Source organism: Mobula birostris, chromosome 8 (assembly GCF_030028105.1).
Source record: "Mobula birostris isolate sMobBir1 chromosome 8, sMobBir1.hap1, whole genome shotgun sequence".
Lineage (NCBI taxonomy): Eukaryota > Metazoa > Chordata > Chondrichthyes > Myliobatiformes > Myliobatidae > Mobula > Mobula birostris.
This window is the reverse complement of record NC_092377.1, coordinates 96,374,178-96,396,478: the sequence shown is the minus strand read 5'-3', so window position 1 is coordinate 96,396,478 and position 22,301 is coordinate 96,374,178. Positions and strand designations below refer to the sequence as shown.

At 43.0% G+C, this 22,301-nt stretch overlaps 3 protein-coding genes across 10 annotated transcripts in view; 1 reads left to right on the top strand and 2 right to left on the bottom strand.

The window, feature by feature from the left end:
- The window catches only part of LOC140202256 (uncharacterized protein C6orf118-like), a 60,763-nt gene extending 58,343 nt beyond the window's left edge, over window positions 1-2,420 (bottom strand). The window contains exon 1 of the mRNA XM_072267133.1: window positions 2,336-2,420. The gene's annotated coding sequence lies outside the window, so the exon portion shown is untranslated. The remainder of the gene's footprint in view (window positions 1-2,335) is intronic.
- Window positions 2,421-2,522: 102 nt separating this feature from the next.
- The window catches only part of LOC140201510 (tigger transposable element-derived protein 1-like), a 25,779-nt gene continuing 6,000 nt past the window's right edge, over window positions 2,523-22,301 (top strand). The window contains exons 1-6 of one of the 8 annotated variants that reach the window (XM_072265737.1): window positions 2,523-2,610; window positions 7,901-7,981; window positions 8,194-8,302; window positions 10,805-10,920; window positions 12,817-14,523; window positions 15,890-17,285. In XM_072265737.1, coding sequence (XP_072121838.1) covers window positions 10,918-10,920; window positions 12,817-14,487 — 1,674 coding nt within the window. In that variant the 5' untranslated portion in view covers window positions 2,523-2,610; window positions 7,901-7,981; window positions 8,194-8,302; window positions 10,805-10,917 and the 3' untranslated portion in view covers window positions 14,488-14,523; window positions 15,890-17,285. The other 7 variants (XM_072265736.1, XM_072265738.1, XR_011886888.1 and 4 more) reach the window with 7 other exon arrangements.
- The window catches only part of polr3f (polymerase (RNA) III (DNA directed) polypeptide F), a 25,907-nt gene continuing 21,434 nt past the window's right edge, over window positions 17,829-22,301 (bottom strand). Inside the window, exons 8-9 of the mRNA XM_072265740.1 lie at window positions 19,853-20,044; window positions 17,829-18,314 (exon numbers count right to left, since the gene is read on the bottom strand). Of these exons, the coding sequence (XP_072121841.1) occupies window positions 18,237-18,314; window positions 19,853-20,044 (270 nt within the window). The 3' untranslated portion in view covers window positions 17,829-18,236. The remainder of the gene's footprint in view (window positions 18,315-19,852; window positions 20,045-22,301) is intronic.

Genomic DNA, 22,301 nt, shown 5'->3' with positions numbered 1-22,301 from the left:
GTGTGCAGTGGGGCTTTTAAAACGTCACCAGTGTCAGCCCTACAGGTAGAAATGGGAATAATGCCTTTGGAACTAAGAAGGATGCAACTGATGGCAAACTACTGGGCTAACTTGCAGGGGCACAATGATTCTCACCCTACTAGAGGAGTGTTGCAGGAGTGCTGGGAAAATGGGAGGTTTCAGAGGGATACCTTTAGTCGGGTAGGGAATGATATTGCGAAAGAATGTGAAGTATTTGATCTGAGGATAAGTCCTTCAGTAGTTTATCCGGTTGTAGCTCCATGGAAGCTTGTATGGCCTGACATAGACTGGCATTTGTTAGAGGTAAAAAGGAAAGAAAGATATAAAACAGATTTGGTAAATGCATTTAACTGTCATGTGATGGAAAAGTATAGTGATTATACTCACATTTATACGGATGGTGCAAAGGAACCTGAAACAGGAGTGACAGGGTTTGGGGTGGTAATACCAGCAAAAGAAATTGGAATCAGCAGAAGAACATCTAATAAGTTAGGGGTGTTTACAGTGGAGATGCTGGCAGTGTTGGTTGCATTGCAATGGGTGCAGAAAGCCAGACAAGCCAAAGCATTGATATGTTCAGATTCATCCTCAGTTCTAGCAAGTTTAAGGTCTTTTCACACAAACAGTCGGCAAGATGTACTTTATGAAGTCCTTCAGTTAGTTACAAAAATTGCAAATCAGGGAGGTCAGGTAAAATTTCTATGGGTTCCAGCACATGTAGGGGTGAAGGGGAATGAGAGTGTGGATGAGTTGGCAAAGAGGGCGTTAAAGAAAGAAAATGTGGAAATGCACATTAGTATCAGTAAAGCAGAGGTTAAGTGTGTAATCTGGGAAAAAGTCAACCGAATGTGGCAAGAAAGATGGGACAGGGAGGGGAAAGGGAGGCATTTATATCAAATACAAAAGAGTGTTGCAGTTACTAGGGTAGGTAATGGAAACAGAAGAGAGGAAATTGTGTGGACTAGGTTAAGGCTGGGGCATTGTGCATTAAACAAAACATTGAAAATGATAGGGAAACACCAGACAGGATTGTGTGAGGAATGTCAGGAAGAGGAGTCAGTAGAACATGTAGTTTTGTGTTGCAGGAAGTATGGGATACAGAGAGAGATGATGAGAAATAAATTAAGGGAGTTGGGGATGCAGGAATTCACATTCAAAGGGTTGCTGGGCATGGGTGAGAGAGCACAAGTCCGGGTATTTTTAGCGTTTTTAAGGGGTACAGGGGTTTTTTATAGAATATGACGAATAAACAGGAATAGGGTACTAGGATGGTCGAAGATGGGAGGGTGAAGTGTAGGTTTGTATATATGTGTGTGTGTGTGTGTGTGTGTGTGCGTGGGTGAAGGGATTTAGAATGTATGTCTAGTGCACATTCTGGAGCAGAGGGGGGCGGTAATGCACCATTAAGCTGGATGCCAACCGCCGTAAAACAAGATACAGACAGACAGACAGACAGGAGTCAACGGTGGATCTTGTGTCTAGTCGTCTGCGTGATACACAACAGACAGGGCAGTATGATATGGAGAGAAGCTGTTGTCCACACAGCAAAGTCCCCCTCTCTAGCAGCTGATGAATCCTAAGTAACGGCAGAGGCAGTTTGTCACCAGCGGCGTTGCAGGAGTTGCTAGATAGTATTGAACTCAACGTTGGACTGCCTTAGGGTCTCCAGCCCTAGATTTTTCCTCCCGAAGCCTTCACCATGAGTGAGTACTTGTTTATTTATTGAGATACAGAGTGGAATAGGCCCTTCCAGCCCACTGAGCTGCGCTGCCCAGTAATCCCCAATTTAACCCTCGCCTAGTTGTGGGACATTGATCAACTAACCGACTGACCGGTCGGTCTTTGGACTGTGCGAGGAAACCGGGGCACCCAGAGGAAACCCACGCGGCCACTCCTAACAGGTAGCGGCAGGAATTGAACCCAGCCGCTAGTACTGTAAAGCGTTGTGCTGACCACTACACTACCGCACAGCGAGGCAGTGGAGGTTTGAGATCTGCGTTTTTCTTCTCCGAGGTGAGCTGCCAGCCACGGCTGCCCGACGCGACTGGTAACCCGCCTTTGCCCCTTCTCCCGTCAGTAGAAACGGTTCCGTCGGGCTGAGTAGTTCAGCCACAGGTGAGGGCCAGTTGTCAGAGACTATTTGACATCACATCATTCCCTCCTCCTAAACAAGGAGCAATTTGCAACGTACAATTAATTATCAGTGCACAGCTTCCCAGACTGAAAGCCCGTCAGTTTAAAGTCACAGAGAGATAAGCTCTTAGTCTGTTCCCCAGTCCACCTTTAACGGCAGCTCCGAGGCCCGAGCACTAACCTGGGCGGCGGCGCGGACGTACAGTACTGACCGATGACCCAGCCCCGCCGACCGGCCCTTCTGCCCGGCTGTCGGTCACTTCCCCTGCTTCCCTCCAGGCCGGCGCTTCGCGGTTGCTAGGCGACGAGCAGCCGGGTCCGCCTCGGGATGTCCGTCACTTCCGCCCCGTCGGCCTCGGCCCCATCACGTGACGGAAGCTGGAGGCCGGAGTGTTGGAGACAAAGTGATGGAGCGTCTCTCGTGTTAACGGGAGCGAGGGAGTGAGCGGCGCTGAGGTAAAGGGTAGTTGTGTAAATATTTACAATGTTCTCATGGGATCTGGCCTTTCAGACCAGCGTGTCTGTGACACTAATGACGCCAATTCATCCTGCTCTCTATTCCTCCATTCCCTACTTGTAACGCCTCTTCAACATAAGTATGGTCTCTCCACCAATTTTATTGCCATATACCTACTTACATAAGACCTTACAGCGAAAGAGTTGAAGACAAGTCCACGGTAATGCGGGAGGTGTTGGGTTGCTGAGTTAGGGTCGATTCAGGAAACGGATGGTTACAGTCAAGTAGCTTTGTCCTGAAACTGGCTGTGTGGAATTTCGGGATTCTCCGCCTCCTGCCTGACAGTGGCAACTAGAAGAGGGCATAACCTGGATGTAGGAATCCTGAATGATAGATGTCATGGGTGGAGAGGGCTGTGCCCACTTCCCCTGATACCTACCACACTCTATGTTCAAAAAAAACTTGCTCAACGCATCCCCTTTAAACTTGCCGCCCTCTCACCGTAAGCCCATGCTCCCTAGTAATTGACATTTCCATCTTGGGGGGGGGGGGGGGAAGGATTCTGATTATCTACCTAGTGTGTGCCTCTTATCACTTTAGCAGCCTCTACGGGTTATTCCCTCAGCTTCTGACACTCCGAAGAAAACATAATAAGTTTGTCCTTCTGGCTAATACTTTCCAATCCAGACAAAGTCTGGTGAACTCTTTCTGCCTCCAAAGCCTCCATGTCTTGTTAATCTGGCGTCCAAATGCTGCCTACCTGGTTTTGTACAGCTGCAACTTGTGACTTCACAACTCTTACAGCCAGTGCCCAGACTGCGGAAAGCAAGCATGGCAAACACCTTCTGTACTATCCTATCACTTCTGTACTATTCTCCACTTTCAGGGATGTATGGAGTGCACACCAACAACCAGGATCTTCGGGTTATGGACAGGTTATGATTTTAGGGGTGTCCATAAGCAAATTGTATTCTTAAGTTGCAAAATACACAATACCAATTAATATGATAACCATATCTCCTCAGTAATGTAGGGAATGATCTTGATGAAGGCCAATTAACATGGATATTTATGTTACTTATGTCCTCCCATGCCTGGTTACATTACAGAATCAGAATGTTTCACACAAAGAGTGGTTTCAATGAAGTATCAGTGACTGTTACACCACTTAATGGAGTATCATTGCACAAATATCATTAGAGATTATTGCATGTCGTTTTCCAAAACAGCTCTGTCGGGGAGGCTTGCACTGGTCTGGTTTTGGAGAGGGTTTACACTGGTCTGATTTAGTGGAGTATCATTGCACAAGTATTAAGGGAGAGGAGGTGTTGGAGTTGTTAAGGTACATTAGGACGGATAAGTCCCCGGGGCCTGACGGAATATTCCCCAGGCTGCTCCATGAGGTGAGGGAAGAGATTGCTGAGCCTCTGGCTAGGATCTTTATGTCCTCGTTGTCCACAGGAATGGTACCAGAGGATTGGAGGGAGGCGAATGTTGTCCCCTTGTTCAAAAAAGGTAGTAGGGATAGTCCGGGTAATTATAGACTGTTGAGCCTTACGTCTGTGGTGGGAAAGCTGTTGGAAAAGATTCTTAGAGATAGGATCTATGGGCAGTTAGAGAATCATGGTCTGATCAGGGACAGTCAGCATGGCTTTGTGAAGGGCGGATCGTGTCTAACAAGCCTGATAGAGTTCTTTGAGGTGACCAGGCATATAGATGAGGGTAGTGCAGTGGATGTGATCTATATGGATTTTAGTAAGGCATTTGACAAGGTTCCACATGGTAGGCTTATTCAGAAAGTCAGAAGGCATGGGATCCAGGGAAGTTTGGCCAGGTGGATTCAGAATTGGCTTGCTTGCAGAAGGCAGGGGGTGGTGGTGGAGGGAGTACATTCAGATTGTAGGATTGTGACTAGAGGTGTCCCACAAGGATCTGTTCTGGGACCTCTACTTTTCGTGATTTTTATTAACGACCTGGATGTTGGGGTAGAGGGGTGGGTTGGCAAGTTTGCAGACGACACAAACGTTGGTGGTGTTGTAGATAGTGTAGAGGATTGTCGAAGATTGCAGAGAGACATTGATAGGATGCAGGAGTGGGCTGAGACGTGGCAGATGGAGTTCAACCCGGAGAAGTGTGAGGTGGTACACTTTGGAAGGACAAACTCCAAGGCAGAATACAAAGTAAATGGCAGGATACTTGGTAGTGTGGAGGAGCAGAGGGATCTCGGGGTACATGTCCACAGATCCCTGAAAGTTGCCTCACAGGTAGGGAGGGTAGTTATGAAAGCTTATGGGGTGTTAGCTTTCATAAGTTGAGGGATGGAGTTTAAGAGTCGCGATGTAATGATGCAGCTCTATAAAATTCTGGTTAGGCCACACTTGGAGTACTGTGTCCAGTTCTGGTCACCTCGCTATAGGAAGGATGTGGAAGCATTGGAAAGGGTACAGAGGAGATTTACCAGGATGCTGCCTGGTTTAGAGAGTATGGATTATGATCAGAGATTAAGGGAGCTAGGGCTTTACTCTTTGGAGAGAAGGAGGATGAGAGGAGACATGATAGAGGTGTACAAGATAATAAGAGGAATAGATAGAGTGGATAGCCAGCGCCTCTTCCCCAGGGCACCACTGCTCAATACAAGAAGACATGGCTTTAAGGTAAGGGGTGGGAAGTTCAAGGGGGATATTAGAGGAAGGTTTTTCCTCAGAGACTGGTTGGTGCGTGGAATGCACTGCCTGAGTCAGTGGTGGAGGCAGATACACTAGTGAAGTTTAAGAGACTACTAGACAGGTATATGGAGGAATTTAAGGTGGGGGGTTATATGGGAGGCAGGGTTTGAGGGTCGGCACAACATTGTGGGCCGAAGGGCCTGTAATGTGCTGTACTATTCTATGTAAGTATCATTAGAGATTATTGTATGTCATTTTCTGAAGTAGCTCTGTTAAGTTGATTCTGTATTGAAAATGGTGCCTCTATTCTTAGGAAACAATGGTATCTGATTGTTGTTGACAAGTCACATGTAAACATTTTTTCCAAGACTAGTTCTTACTTTATTAATACTGTATTTATGAGAACTCATTGGTATGAACAGGTGTCCGTAACTCATGCACCCCCTGAAAATGATAGCACAGGTAGATAGAGTGGCAAAGCCTACGGCATACTTGCATTCGTGGGTTGGGCAGTTGAATGTAACAGTTGTCCGGTCATGATGGAGCTGTATCAAACATAGGCTGGGCCACATTTGGAGTACTGTGTGCAGTTGAGGTTGCCTCATTACAAGGAAGGGCATGGAGGCTTTGGAGAGGATGCAGAAGACGTTCACCAAGATGTTTCCTGCGGGCATACTTAGCAAATCTATAGAATAGTAACTATAACAGGATCATTGAAAGATCAGTGTAGAAGACACCAAACTACAAATGCAAATATAAATAAGTAGCAATAAAAAACGAGAACATGACATAATGAGGTACTGAGTCTGTAAAGTGAGGTAACACACATAAAAGTTGCTGGAGAACGCAGCAGGCCAGGCAGCATCTCTAGGAAGAGGTGCAGTCGATGTTTCAGGCCGAGACCCTTCGTCAGGACCTCTTCCTAGAGATGCTGCCTGGCCTGCTGCGTTCACCAGCAACTTTTATGTGTGTTGCTTGAATTTCCAGCATCTGCAGAATTCCTGTTGTTTGCTGTAAAGTGAGGTTATTGGTTGTGGGAAAGTCTCAATGGATGGGCAAGTGAGTGTAGTTATCCCCTTTTGTTCAGGAGCCTGATGGTTGAGGGGCAGTAACTGTTCTTGAACCTGGTGGTGTGGGTCCTGAGGCTCTTGTACCTTCAACCTGTTGGCAGGCGTGAGAAGAGAGCATGGCCTGGGTGATAGGGATCTCTGATGATGCATGCTGCTTTCCTACAACAGCACATCATGTAGATGAGCTCAGGAGTTGAGAGGGCTTTAGCCATGATGTACTGGGCCGAACCCACTACCACCACCGTTTGTAGTGCAGCAGCGCAAATCAGCAGTTTTCACTGACAGACATCTCATATTGGAAGACCAAAGTGCATCTTTCATTACGTTAATAATCTTCCAGCAGAATCTGGTGTTTGTTACCTCAGGGGATTGAGGCTCAGGATTTGAATGAAGCATCTGACAGAGAGAACACTGGTAACTAGGAGGAAAGCAGAATTTGGTGCTTGTTTGAAAGTGCAGATGCTGAGGCATTCCAGATGATAACAGAGTGCACTGGACCCAGTCTCCAGGAACCCTTGTCCCCTTTTCCCAGTGTTCGAAGATGAAAGGACAAGATGCTGAGCTCAGTTGCCTATTCCTATTCCCATAACAAATAGCAACAGGGGGAGACCATATGGAATAAACACAGGAGATTCTGCAGCTGCTGGAAATCCAGAGCAACACACACAATACTGCAGGAGCTCGGCAGGTCAGGCAGCACCTATAGAAGGGAAAAAATAGTTGGGATGAGAAATGAAGGGAGGAGAAGCTAAAATACGGAGGTGGGGGGGAGAGGAAGGAGCACAAGCTGACAGGTGATAGATGAAGCCAGATGAGGGAAAAGCTGGGTGGTGATAGGTGGAAAAGGCTGAAGAAGAAGGAACCTGATAGCAGAAGAGAGTGGACCATGGGAGAAAGGGAAGGAGGAGGGGCATCAGAGGCAGGTGAGGAGAAGAGAATGGGTAAGCGGGGGGGAAGCCGTAATGGGGAATTGAAAAAGAGAGAGAAGGTGGAGGGGGGAGAAATTATCAGAAGACAGAGAAATCAATGTTCATTAGGAATTCTTTGGTCCAGAGTTTTCAAAGACAAAGAATCAAAACTCACCAGAGAAATTCATTCTAATCGCTATATTGAATAGGTGCTTGCTAAGCCAGGCATTGTACTATCTAATCCCACGTTTACTTTATATATCTCCCTAAGAACCTTACGAGTTTCAGTAAGAATACCTCTCGTTCTTATAAATGCCATTAAGTACAAACCCAACCTGTCCAACTTTCCCTCCTAAGACAGTCCCTCTATCCATGAAACCATCTCCTGAATGCTTCAAATGATGGCATACCCCTCTTGAATAGGGTGCCAACCTGTACACAGTACTCTAGGTGAGGTCTTGTAGTCCCTTGTGAAGTTCTAGTGAGACTCACTACTTTTATATTTGAACTCTCCTGAAATAATAGCCAGCATTGTGTTCACCTTCCTGATTACCTGGCTGTGCCTATCCTGCAGCTTTCTCTGTCTCAGGTATTTGAGTACCCCAGACCTGTTTGTGCTGTAGCCAATCTTCTTTTCAAATACAGGTGACCCCCATGTTCTGGCAGGGGATCCTAAAAATGGCCCATATTTCATCATGCAAAGCTGTGTCACCTGCGTCAGGATATGTGAGTTAAAAATTAATTTACTATTTTTATCTGAATTCTGAAGAGCGAATTTTATATTGCATCTCAAAATTTTGTGTAGTTATTCATGAATTCTGTAAAAGGTGAAATTCCGTTACCCAAAAGGCCGAAACACATGTGTAATATGGTTTTATTGCTCTTTCTTCCTAAATTAGTAACCCTACATTTATTTTTTTTGTTTGTTTTTTGTTTAGAGAGACAGCACAGAACAGGCTCTTCCGGCCCAAAGAGCCGCAACGTCCAGCGACCCCCGACTAGCCTGATCACAGGGCAATTTACAATCACCAACTAACCTGCTAACAGGTATGTCCTTGGACTCTGGGAAGAAACCGGAGCACTCGGAGGAAACCTGAGTGGTTCCCAGGGAGAACGTACAAACTCCTGACAGACGGCGCTGGAATTGAACTCTGGAACGCCCCGAACTGCTATGATGTCGTGCTAACTGCTGTGCTGCCATGGTCTCTACAGATTTAATTTGCATATTTCTCTGTGTAAATTGTTTATAATCATCACAATTTGCTTTCTCACTACTTCTTATAATCCAGATATTGGTCTACAGTATATGCACTTCCTTTAAATCATCAGTATACACTCAGTGGCCCCTTCATTGGGTACACCTTTCCAGTACTGGGTGGGACCCACCTTTGCCCCAGAACAGCCTGAGTTCTTTGTGGCATGGATTCAATAAGGCACTGGAAACATTCCTTAGAGAGTCGGGTCCACGTTGACATGTCGCATCACGCAGTTGCTGCAGATTTGTCAGCTGCACCAGCCTGAACAGTTGACACAAGGCAGAATGTATCCATAGATTTGTGTTGATTATGCTAAATTCTGATGCTACTGTCTGCATGTCGCAGCAGAAATCAAGATTTGTCAGACCAGGCAATGTTGTTCCAGTCTTCAGCTGTCAGGTTTTGATGAGCCTGAGCCTGTGCCTGCTACAGTCTCAGTTCCCTGCTCTTAGCTGACAGGAGTGGAACACTGCATGCTCTTCTGCTTCTGTAGCTCATCCACATCAAGGTTCAACATGTTGCACGTTCAGAGATGCTCTTCTGTATACCACTGTTGTAGCATGTGCTTACTTGAGTTACTGTCACCTTTCTGTCAGCTTGAACCAGTCTGGCCATTCTCCTCTGAGCTCTCAAGAAGGCATTTTCATCCACAAAACTGCCGCTCACTGGATGTTTTTTTGGTTTTCACACCATTCTCTGTCAACTCCAGAGATTTGTGAGTAAAAAGCCCCAGGAGTTTTGGAGATGCTCAAACAACCCTGTCTGGCATCAACAATCACTCCACGGTCAAAGTCACTTAGATCAGATTTCTTCCCCATGCTGAAGTTTGGCCTGAACAACAACTGAACCTCCTGACCGTGTCTGCATGCTTTAATGCATTGAGTTGCTGCTACCTGATTAGCTGTTTATATATTTGCATTAACAAGCAGGCGTACCTGATAAAGTAGCCACTGAGTGTATTTCAACAGCTACAGTTTGTGAAGCACTATAAATTAGCCCCCTTATTCCCATACACTGCTTTCAGCCAGATAGCCAGTCCTCTCTCCATGCTAACATCGTACCTCTGATCCCTCGAGCTTGTATCTTGAAAGTAATCTTTTATGTGGCACCTTATATGAACATCTTTAGAAACTCCAGTTATGTTGCATGTACTGAATCAGAATCAGGCTTATTACCACTGACATATGACATGAAATTTGTTTTACAGCAGGAGTACAGTGCAGTTCTGGCATGGATAGAGCAGTGGCTGATTGGCAGGGGGCAAAGAGAGGGAATAAAGGGATCCTTTTCAGATTGGCTGCTGGTGGCAAGTGGTGTTCCACAGGAGTCTGTGTTGCAACTGCTAATCTTTACATTGTATGTCAACAATTTTATGATGAAGTTGATGTTTTTGTGGCCAAGTTTGGGGACAATATAAAGATATGTGGAGGGATAGGTAGTACTGGGAAAGCAGAGAGTTTGCAGAAGTGTATGGTGATGTACTTTGGTCAGAAGGAATCAAAGCATAGACTATTTTCTGAACGGAGAAAATTCAAAAATCTGAGGTGCAAAGAGATTTGGAAGCCCTTGTGCAGGATTTCCCAAAGGTTGAATTGGTGGTAAAGAAAGTGAATGTAGTGTTAGCATTCGTTTCGAGAGGACTAGAATGTAAAAGTAAGAATGTGATGCTGAGGCTGTATAAGGCACTGGTGGGGCCTCACTTGGACTATTGTGAGCAGTTTTGGGCCCCTTATCTAAGAAAGGATGTGCTGGTTTTGGAGACGGTTCAAAGGTTCACGAGAATGATTCCGGAAATGAAAGGGTTATCTTATGAACAGCGATTTAAGGCTCTGGGCCTGTACTTGCTGAAATTCAGAAAAATGTGGGGAGATCTCATTGAAACCTCTCAAAAGGACTAGATAGAGTGGATGTGAAGAGGATGTTTCCTATGGTGCGGGAGTCTAAGAGGGCATAGCCTCAAAACAGAGGGACATCCATTTAGAACAGAGATGAGGAGGAATTATTTCAGCCAGAGGTCGGTGAATCTGTGGAGGCCAGGTCACTGAGTGCATGTAAGGCAGAGGTTGATAGGTTTCTGATTAGTCAGGACACAGAAGGTTACAGGGAGAAGAGAGTAGATTGGAGTTGAGAGGGAAATGAGTCAGCCATGATGAAATGGCAGAGCAGACCCAATGGGTCAGGTGTCTCGATTCTGTTCCTATGTCTTATGGTCATATAAAAACTACTATGTTACAACAAGAAAGATATGTTTTAAATAGTGCAAAAAGTGAGGTAGTGTTTCTGGTCCATTCAGAAATCTGATGGCAGAAGGGAGGAAGCTGATCCTGAAACATTATTGAATGTTCCTTCGGGCTCCTGTACCTCACCCATGAAGGCAGCAATGAATGAGAAGAGGGACTGTCCTTGATGGTGAGGACCTTTAATGATGATGGATGCCATCTCCTTAAGGCACCGCGTTTTGAGGATGTCCTCGGTTGTGGAGTGGCGTATGCCCATGATGGAATTACTGAGTTTACAATGCCCTGCAGCTCTTCCCAATCCTGTGCTTTGGCAACTCCATACCAGACGGTGCTGCAAATAGCATCCTCTCCGCAGTGCATCTCTAAAAATCTATTAGTCTTTGGTGATGTACCAAACTTTTTCAACCTCCTAATGAAATATAGCTGCTGTCATGCATCAATATGTTGGGCCCAGAATATATCTGAGAGATGTTAAAACCCAGGAACTTGAAACTGCTCACCCTTTCCACTGCCAACTCCTCAATGAGGACTGATCTGTGTTCTCCCAACTTCCCCTTCATGAAGTCCGCAACCAATACCTTGGTCTTACTGATGCTGAGTGCAAGTGTTGTTGTTATGACACCACTCAACAAGCTGATCTACCTCACTCCCATACACCACCTCATCACCGTCTGAGATTCTGCCAACAGCAGTTGTGTCACAACGAATTCATAGATGGTGTATGAGCTGTGTCTAACCACACAGTGGTAACTGTAGAGAGAGTAGAAGAGAGGGCTGAGTGCACGTCCTTCAGGTGTGCCTGTATTGATTGTCAACATGGAGGAGATATTATTTCCAACCTGGACGGACTGTGGACTTACGATGAGAAAGTCAAGGATCCAGGATATCTTGAAGGTACAGAAGCCGAGGTTCCCTTTGATCCACTCTGGACTCATTTTTCTTCAAGATTCAAGATATTTTAATGTCATTTCCAGTACACAAGTGTCAAGGAGAAAGAAATAATTGTTACTCAGGAGCCGATGCAGCAAAAAAAAATCTAAATATGATAAAGAACACAAAAAAAACACATAAGATAGCTTATATACACAGATTGCATGTCCATAAAGTGACACTAGGTACAGGAGTGTCTGTACATAGGGTAGCCCTGAAAGAAACTGATAAAGTAGTTTTGGTGGGATGTGTGATGGGGTGGGTTGCTGGGTGGAGGTGTTGCTGCTTGGGGAAAGTAACTGTTTTTGAGTCTGGTGGTCCTGGCATGGATGCTAGGTAGCCTCCTCCCCGATGGGAGTGGGTGGGAGGATGTTCCTTGAGCAGGGCGGGTGGATCCTTCATTATGTTGCTGGCCTCTTTCCAGCAGCTTTCCTTGGTAGCAGGTTGGCTGGTGTTAGCGATGTGTTGGTCAGTCTTGTACAGCTTTCCTGTCTGCCACAGTGCAGTTTCCATGAACTTGTCAGACATGATTTCACATTCATGAAGCCATGTTTGCTCAGGTTACCACTTAATACAATACAGGAGGAGACATTCCTGCCAAGCTGAGTCTATGCCACTTCCAAGCAAAGCAGTTCCATCAGTCCATCGTTCATTACTTTACAAACCAATGTCAATAACTTCCCTTTTTGAATCTTTTGATTTTCCTAATGTTATTGTTATAATTTCCATAATAATTGATGCCAGTGCTTTTCTAACATCAAGTTAACTGGCCTGAAATCACCACTTTTTATATTCCATCCTTTTTGAATCATGTTATAATTTTTACAGTCTTCCAATCCTTTGATATAATGAACCTGCCATTACCGCAGTTTGGGTAGCAGAAACTTGCCCTTGCTGAATTCACAAATCACTACCAAATAATCTGAGGTACAGAATAAAAAAAATCACTCTTATGTAAATAAATAGGCACAACATTATGAAAAAGCGACAAATTCTTTCAGAAATTCAGTTCATGTTTCTTGATCCATGTGCAGAAAACGTGGCGATTTCAGTTGAATTCAGTTAGTACAACAGGTTTAGTTTTTTTTTCCTAGCAGTTTATTTTCAAGATTTTCTCATTTTATTTACCCTCAAGATGTCCGGAAAAAGGCTAACAAGTTCAAGTGCAAGTTGTAAACCTAAACAACTACGTAAAGCAATTTCACTGGATATAGAACTCGATATTTTACGAAGGTTTGATGCCGGAGAAAAACTTAGTACAATTGCTAAAACTTTGGGGCTAGCCACATCTGAAGTGGCAACGATAAGAGACAGCAGAGATGAAATTAAGACAAGTGTTCAAATTGCTGCACCATTAAATGCTCAAACACTCTACTTTCACCATAGCAAAGTGATACTTAATATGGAAAGACTCCTGAGCATGTGGATAAAAGACCAGACGCAGGATAATGTGCCATTAAGTACAAATGTTATTCAAGCTAAGGCCAAGAGCCTCTATGATGAACTTTTGAAAGAAGAGGGCAGCGGTGCACAAGGAAAACCTTTCTTGGCAAGTAAAGGGTGGTTTGACATGTTTCAAAAGCGATTCAACTTGCATAAAGTGCATAATGCTGTTGCCAGTACTGCAATAAATTATCCGAGTGAACTGAAGAAGGTAATTGATGAAGGAGCTTACATGCCAGAACAGGTATTTAATGTAGGCGAAATGGGTCTTTTTTGGAAACGCATGCCTGACAGAACATATATTTCAAAAGAAGAGAAGGCCATCCCGGGCTTTAAAGCTTCCAATGATCGCCTGACGCTACTTGTAGGAGGCAATGCTGCTGGTGATTTTAAGTTAAAGCCCCTTCTAGTGTACAGCTGTGAAAATCCCAGCGCTCTCAAGGGTTATGCAAAACCTAACCTACCGGTGATTTGGCACTCAAACAGCAAAGCCTGGATGACTGTGACTATTTTTCATGACTGGTTTATCAACTATTTCTGTCCAGCTGTAGAAAAGTACTGTGCCAAACATCATCTTTCCAACAAAGCACTGCTCATTTTGGATAACACTCCTAGCCACCCACTGAATCTAAATGATCTTTCGAATAATGTGCGAGTTGAGTACTTGTCCCTCAACACAGCAGCCTTATTACAACCAATGGATCAAGGTGTAATTGCAACTTTCAAAAGATATTATTTAAGAAAAACTTTTAAACAATTGACTTATGCAACTGATGGAGAAGGTAAGCCAACAGTTCGAGAATTTTGGAAAAGCTTTAACATTATGAATGCAATAGATAACATAGCTGAGTCATGGGATGAAGTGAAAGTTTCTACAATGAATGGTGCCTGGAAAAACATTTGGCCAGAGTGCATCAACAACTTTAGTGGCTTTCCACCAGCAGAATCAGCAGAAAAGGTTACCAGAGACATAGTAGAGCTAGCAAATGAGGCCGGATTTGAAGATGTTGTCGAAGGAGATGTGATTCACCTCTTGGATTCGTATGAAGATTATTTGTCAGATGAAGATCTCATGTTGTTGGAGCAAGAGCAGGCTTCACAAGAAATTGATATGATAGAAACACCACCAGCTCCTCTTCAAATAATGACAAACCATCTTTCGGATGCCTTATCATACATTGATCAGGTTGTGCATATCCTTAGTGTGAACGACCCAAACCGAGAACGTAGTCTAAGGGTTGGCCGCTTACTGCAAGATGCTATGAGCTGTTACAGGGAAATGTACAAGGAAAAAGTACGTCGCAAACAACAGTCAACTCTTGATGCGTTCCTTGTCTTAAAATCAGAGCCTCCCTCTCCCTAACTCCGTTCCACCACGCAACACTCCACAACGTCTCTGGTTAGTACTTGTGTTTTTGTGCACCACTATCATTTATTGCAAGTAATATTCTTAAATTATCTTACCTCTATTTACTATGTATTTAAAAATGTCTGCCTATATTTGTGTGTTGCTATTACTTCTGCTGAGAAAAAAATCCTGTAGAATGCACCCACTTATAACTTGGGATTCAGTGGGGGGAAGAAGAGTTCACTTTATGAATGGGTTTCGAAGAACAAAACCCTCTGTAACGCCATGATATAGTGTATCTCTTCAGAATCTAAGGATTGCTGAAAGATTGTAATTAATGCATCCATTATCGCTGAAGTTATCAGAATCAGGTTTAATATCACAGGCTTATGTTGCGAAATGTGCTAACTTTACAACAGCAGTACAATGAAATACATGATAAATAAATATAGAGAAAAACACTTAATTACATTGAGTACACATATGTCTATTAAATAGTTAAAATAAGTAGTGCAAAAAATCAGATATAAAAAGGTAGTGAGGTCGTGTTCATGGGGTCAATGTCCATTTAGAAATCACATGGTAGAGGGGAAGAAGCTGTTCCTGAATCACTGAGTGCGTGCCTTCAGGCTCCTGGACCGCCTTCCTGATGGTAACAGTGAGAAAAGGGTACATTCTGGTGGTAGGGATCCTTAGTGATGGACACCATCTCATCCAGCTATATTAATTCCATCGAATGTATTTTTTGGCATTAATGGGATACCAGCTTCTGCTGTAGTGTCTACAAAATACCTGTTTAACTCTTCTGCCTTTTTTATGTTTTGGTTCATGTAAAACTCCTCACAAGGTTCTAGACTAATCCAAGTAGTACATCTTATTCCACATTTCTCTGAGATACAGAAGTGGCCAGAAATGGAAGAATTCAGATCTCTATATAGAAGTCACAGAAATAGGCTATTCAGCTCAAACAAGAGCTGTCCTCCACAAGTCCACAACATGGAAAGTGTGTGATAATACACCCCATGTTGATCTGTGAAATTAATCTGCTGAGGAGCAGGGAGATTTTCTGATGATTATCACTGAGATTGATGTCACAAACAGGGGGTGAATAGTGGGGCCAGCACAAGTGTGCTTTCCCATTCCATAATCATTGAACACATTAATAACAAAAGACGTAGAAACATGGTTGGACAATTCAGCCCTTAAAGTCTGTTCTCCCATTCCATCATGACTGATTTATTATTCCTCTCAACCCCATTCACATGTCTGTTTGGTATCCCCTCTGAAGTGGTCAGATTTAAATAGCTGCAGATCCTTTTATTTAAAAGGTAGTAAGTACTATATTAATGATAAATCTCATTTGCCCAAATGACAATGGATTTATTGATTTCTATATTTATGTCCTTTTGGTTTACAGAGAGTATGGCGACAATTTGCTAAGAGCTGTCAGAGTTAATTCAGATTTCGGGTCCAGTACTCTTCTTCATTTGCAACAAAGTGTCTTGGAGCTATCACGTTGATAGTGTTTCTGTTTCCACAGAAGCTGCCTAACCAGCTGTAATTCTGTTTTTAATGCAATATTTATGGCTAAACCACTTAACGAAATAAAAATTGGTTTGACCTGTCTACTGGCAGATCTTTCTTTTGATCATAAACAAAGAGAATCTGTATTTTGGGAAGAGCAAAAATAAGCCAGGGTTGATAGCACTATGTTGATGAGGACTTGCACATAATGATAACTGATTATGTTATCCAAGTATAAACTTAAAGAGTAACTTTGTCACATGTACATCGAAACACAGTCGTTTATCAGTCAAATCAGCGAGAAATGTGCTAAGGAGCCTGCAAGAGATGCTATGTTTCCGGCATCCCCATAGCTCACTATCCCCAACCATATGTCTTGGAAAAATGGGAGGAAACCCACTCAGTCATGGAGAGAATGTACAGTGGTGCGAATTGAACCCTGATCTTACAGCTCGGACTGCAAAGAAAGTGTTGTACTTGTGCTGCCCCATAATAAGCATTGAATAATGGAAGTCTGCTGTTTAAGGTAATATAGAGGTGCAAATCATTCAGCTGACACTTTGGCAACCTTCAGAGCATGTTATATATACATACAAATATCTATGGTTTGTTCCCCACATTCTGCACTCATTGTAGTCTCCCAGATCAATAACATTGTAGACATATTTCTGTCCCTAGCAGGGATAAGAAATTATTACAGCAAATATGTACGTTGGTGAGAGGGAGGAACAGGGCATATCTTTCTGTTGTTGCTTGATGTGTTCTGTGTATTTCTGCCAAGCACGGTGGTGATGTTATGTTGGTGTTGAAATGTATGGTGATATTTGTGGGCTGCCCCTGGCACCTCCTCGGCTGTGTTGGTTATTAATGCAAAGGACACACTTTACCGTGTTTCGATTTACATGTACATGTGATAACTCTGAAACAGGCCTTTCATGGTCTAAGCTACCATCCATATTCTCAATGTTATCAGGTTATCTGCTCTACACTGCAGCATCTTGCTTCTTATAAAATGTTTTTAAAAATAATAAGGTAAGCTGGTTCTGCTTTAGTACCTGTTCCAAAAGTTGGATACTTAAAATGATTTTGCAATATCAAAGATTTCTATAAATCCAGCATAATTGTCACTAGTAATAGTAGCCTTCATCTTTGCTTCATGGGCAGAAATCACAAATGATTGAGAGGTAAAGTCGGTGGGGAGAAAATGCAGACGGACTTAAACTGCAATTAAAAGTTTGTTAGAAACCAATAATGTACATTCTAAAGTCTAAACCATCACTAGATAAGTTTTTCACAATAACAGCTTAACAGCAACAAAATATCAGTTCTAATTTATAGAATGATCATGGGGACTATTAACTTCTGGTCCTTTTATTCCAGTTACAAATTCTTCTCTAATTTAACTAACAACATTCACAAACCTTACCTGCCGACGAACAGCATGTATAAGGATTAGTGTTTGGCATGTGTTCTGAAGCCACATCTTGGTCTTGTACAGAATAAATAATGACACATAGTGTTTTGGCTTGATAGCCTGTTTTTGGTGACATGCGGCTCTGCATTCTTCCAGTCAATTTTGGCTACTTCTGCATTTCAGATTTTCCTTTTCTCAATATTGACAGCTAGACCTTCAGTATTGACACAATGGATCAGACTTTGTATTCTAAAACTCTACTCTCTTAACACAATGAAATTCTTTGCCATAGCCTCTCATATTGGCCCAGTACCATTTTGGCCGACAGTGTTCCTGTGAGCCATCAAAACATAGTACCTTTACTTTAAAGATGCTCTAGCAAACGTAAATTGTTGTGGTCTTAAAAACAATTACATACTTCGAAACAGTAAACATTTTATTAAATTTTCATGACTTTTTTTTTTTACAAGTAAACTGTTGAATCAAGAATTGTGTAGATGATAAAGAAATGTAGGCGTAAAAACAAAAAAAACAGATTTAAGTACTTTTCTGTGGTGTTTTCTCACGTCTGCCTGCACATCTGTCTCCCGCAGAACTCTTGACTTGGTTCCAGTACATATAATGGTTAGCAAGATTATCAGTTAAGAGATTGGAAGATGTGTCTGCTGGAGAAGTTGAAAGGTGGCTCACAGAGCATAAACCAATTGGCCTGAATGAGCTGCTTCAGTGCCATGGACTTGATACAAATCCTCTCATAAATCTACATGGTCCATCGTCCAAGTTCTATTGACATTGTTTTTTAATGTTCTTTTTATTACAATGTTGGTTAAAACTCCAGCCACTCTGTCATGTATAGACAAGTCGCAGGAGAGATGTCCCCGCCTTCATGACAATCGTCAAATACCTGGAAGAAACATTAAGAGGAACTGAGCTCCTGTCTGAAACTGAGTAAGAGAGAGAATACACCGATATGTAGAAGCAACAGATCACCAGAGGGGTCAGAGTCATTTTGAAGGGGACCCCAGCTTCATAACGGTTTACTCGGCATCTTTACAGGTTACGCACAACTACCTTTTGCAGTGCCGAACAGATTTACTTGTAAAATATTTACATCTTTCTGGGTAAATAGGAAAGAAGTGGATCCAGTGAGATGACATTTGCAAAATTCCGGCAATGTATTTTGGGAATTACCATTTGCACATATTTCTTCCTGCTGTAAACAAAATTTAAATACAGAGCAATAAATTCTGACCTCACTATTTGAGGTGGAGGACTCCTGCAGATTTTCAGTGCCTTAGCCTCCTTCTGAGAGTAAGATAATGGAGGTAGGCTGAGGGATAATTTAGACAGAATGTCACCACTTATTGGAAGTGATCAACTACATAGGGAATGGGGTAATTACAAACTGAGGGTCTCCATGAGCTCTCTGAACAGCAACAAATGCTTTAGCTTCAATACTAACAGCAGTGCTTTCAGTCTAAAAGACCCACAACCTTGGCATCCATCTCCACTCCTCCAAGCTTTCAGTCACCTTCAGCCTTGAGTGTAGTAGCAGTTTTTTTTCCAATTACTCTTCGTCAAAGCTCCTCATATATCCCCCCCACCCCGTCAAAGGTACCACTTGCTGTTGTCCTAAATGTGTTTATAGAGTTTGAGACTATTCCCACTTACAGGGCAAAAGACAAACTGCAAAAAGTGCAGTAATGACCAAATACCCTACTCACCCTCCCAGTCCATTCATTCTTCAACCTTATTATCTACCGAACCAGTAGGAAGTAACAGGAACAGGAAGCTGTAGGGTTATCCAAGCTCAGAGCCTGTCTTGCAATCTCTGAAGGTGGACATGACAGCCTTCTGTCAGCAATCTCTTTATTCCTTTGCTAAGTCTAGGAGCCTGGAGTCCTAAACAGATGTTATTCATAGTCCTCTTTGAAACAAGGCAATGCAATGGCACTGAATGCTGCCAGACATTGGTGTATGGTTTTACGGTGCTGACAGAGCTACAAACACTCAAATTAAGTGGAAGAACGGTTCAGGAAGTTTGAATGTTTGCACCCAAATGTAGGGCCAAAATTGCTGCCAGAGAAAGGCGGATATGGATTCAACCCATTGAATTAAATCACAGTACGTTGTACACAAACACCAAAATAAACCCAAGTGCAGAGAACCAAAACTGGCAAGGGGAGGAGAGGGGGAATAATTTCCTGAAATCCATCAATCACAGAAATCCTTTAGGCTATGTTCACATTATATTCTCAAGTATTTACCTAAACCAATTTAGTGGTTACATAAATTGGCAGAAGTATCCTGGTGTCATGACCAATATTGATTTAAAAACTGTCCTCTTCAACTTCAATCATTTCTCCCGTGAGATTGAGTAATGAATGTCCCATGAATATAAATGAAACAATACTTCACTGATCCCAAAGAAGCCACACTTACTGGGCACATCCCACAAGGCGTCCTCATCAGGCCAGTGGGCTGGATGATGGGATTGACTGCTTTATACAGCTTCATTTGTCCATCCACGCTACCAACCGTGCCTTCTTTCGCAGCTATAATCGTCATCTCTACTTTCCCATCATATATCAACGTATTTAGAATAGTTTCTATATCTTCCATTGAGAGTTCCACCTGAAAATGCAAGAGCCCTAGTGGTTAATTCATTTACTGAGCAACAGAAGAAACGAACTGAACAAAATTATCAGGCTACAATTTGAAGCAACAACTGATTAACATCTGGCCTAGCCCATGAATGGTTTCAGTAACAGGCCTTCACATCCTTCACAGTGATCAACCATGACTTTAAAAACAAGGCCAATATTCCAGATCTTCCCATTGCTAGAGCAGCAAGCTACAAAACCAAATGTCGGCAGAAGCCAGATTGAAAGTCCATTTCAGGGACTTCAGTACATAAACACATGAGATTTTGCAGATGCTGTATATCCAGAGCACCACACATAAAATGCTGGAGAAACTCAGCAAGTCAGGCAGCAGAAGAATAAACAGTCAACATTTCAGGCTGAGACCCCTCATCAGGGCAGATGAAGGGTCTTGGCTCAAACCTTTAGCGTGTAATATAGGCTGACAATCCTGTGAAGCACTGCGGGACCATCAGAAGTATTTTCTTTTGCAGGAGATCAGATGGAAACCCCATCTGCCCTCTGGTGAGCATAATGTCCCAGTGCACCAATTCAAAGAAGAGTAGGGCGATTTCCTCAACCATAATCAACGGAGCAGATTAGCTGGTAATCTGTGCTGTCAGTGGGATCTTAATTCTGCTGCTACGCTTCAACAGTACTGCAGTGCCTTCAAAACATTTCTGGATTCTATTATTTAATGAGATTAGTGAAGAATGATTGGAGGAAGAGGGGAAGAAAAGTATTCGCCAAGATTTAAAATGTGTCCATATGCAAGTGCTCATTCTACAGTTATGACAGAAGAATGTAACCGAACAGCAGAACTAATTAGTGCGATAAATACCACAGAACTGCTCAGTATACCACATACTATAATTAGTGGCACTATCTCATTAGCATTGCATTATATACTACCTCTGACTTAATAAACAACATTAACCAAATGTCATCTTATTTTCTAGTCCAGTGGCTTGTTTTAGATATAAAGAATGTGCAGTCACAGCCTTTAACATCGCCACCCAAGGACAGCAGATTTACAGTATTATAAACACATTCATAACCCTTACAGAAAAGCAACAGCAGCAGTATATGGTTATCCCACAATGTTGATCGTGGGAGACAGCAATCACAAACTTCCTGCCCTGGTTCAAATTTATTTGAAGTGGAGCCCAAGAAGCAATCTGTGACAAAAGGTTTCAATACCCCCCCCCCACACCCGTTTCTAATTGTGGGAAATTTCTGTGCATCTATCAGATCTCAACTATTTCCATCCAAGGGAGTGAAGAGGCATTTAAGAGTGCCTATGTATTTGAAAAGCATCTCCAAAGGGGTGACTTGTAGATGAGAAAACAGAGGGAACTTAAAGCAGCACCCCTGGACTGGAAAAGTGGTGGTGAAGGCCAGCAGTAAATGGCAACAGAAAGGTTGAGAAGGGTGTGCAGGTAGGTTTTACCTCCAACTTTCATGTTCACACTCTGCTAACCTTGGACCCAAAAATGGAAGCTGGACTGTCAACAGTTTGGTTTAATGTGGAACGATGGCAGAGGAACCAAGGCAGCATGAGCTTGAAGGCAAAACATAGAACACTACAGCACAGTACAGATTCTTCGACTCATGATTTTATGATGACCTTTTAACCTACTCTAAAATCAATCTAACCCTTCCTGCCTACACAGCCCTCCATTTTTCTATCATCCATGTGCCTATCTAAGAGTCTCTTAAATGTCCCTAATGTATCTGCCTCTACCACCGCCCCTCCTGGCAGGGCGTTCTATACACCCATCACACTCTCTGTGTTTAAAAAAACCTACCTCTGACATTCCCCCTATACTTACCTCCAATCACCTTAAAATTAAGCCCCCTTGTATTAACTATTTCCACTCTGGGGGAAAAAAATCTCTGGCTATTCACTCGATCTACGCCTCTTATCGTCTTGCGCATCTCTATCAAGTCATCTCTTACCCTTCTTAGCTCCAAAGAGAAAAGCCCTAGCTTGCTCAACCTATCTTCATAAGACATGCCCTCTAGCCCAAGCAATATCATAGTAAATCTCTGAAAACTTCTACATCCTTCCTACGAGGCGACCAGAATTGAACACAATATTCTAAGTGTCCTGTTTTCAGGGTTTTAAAGAGCTGCAACATTACCTCACAACTCTTGAACTCAATCCTCTAACAAAGGCCAACACACCATATCCCTTCTTAACAACCCTATCAACTTGCATCACAACTCTAAGGGATCTATGGACATGT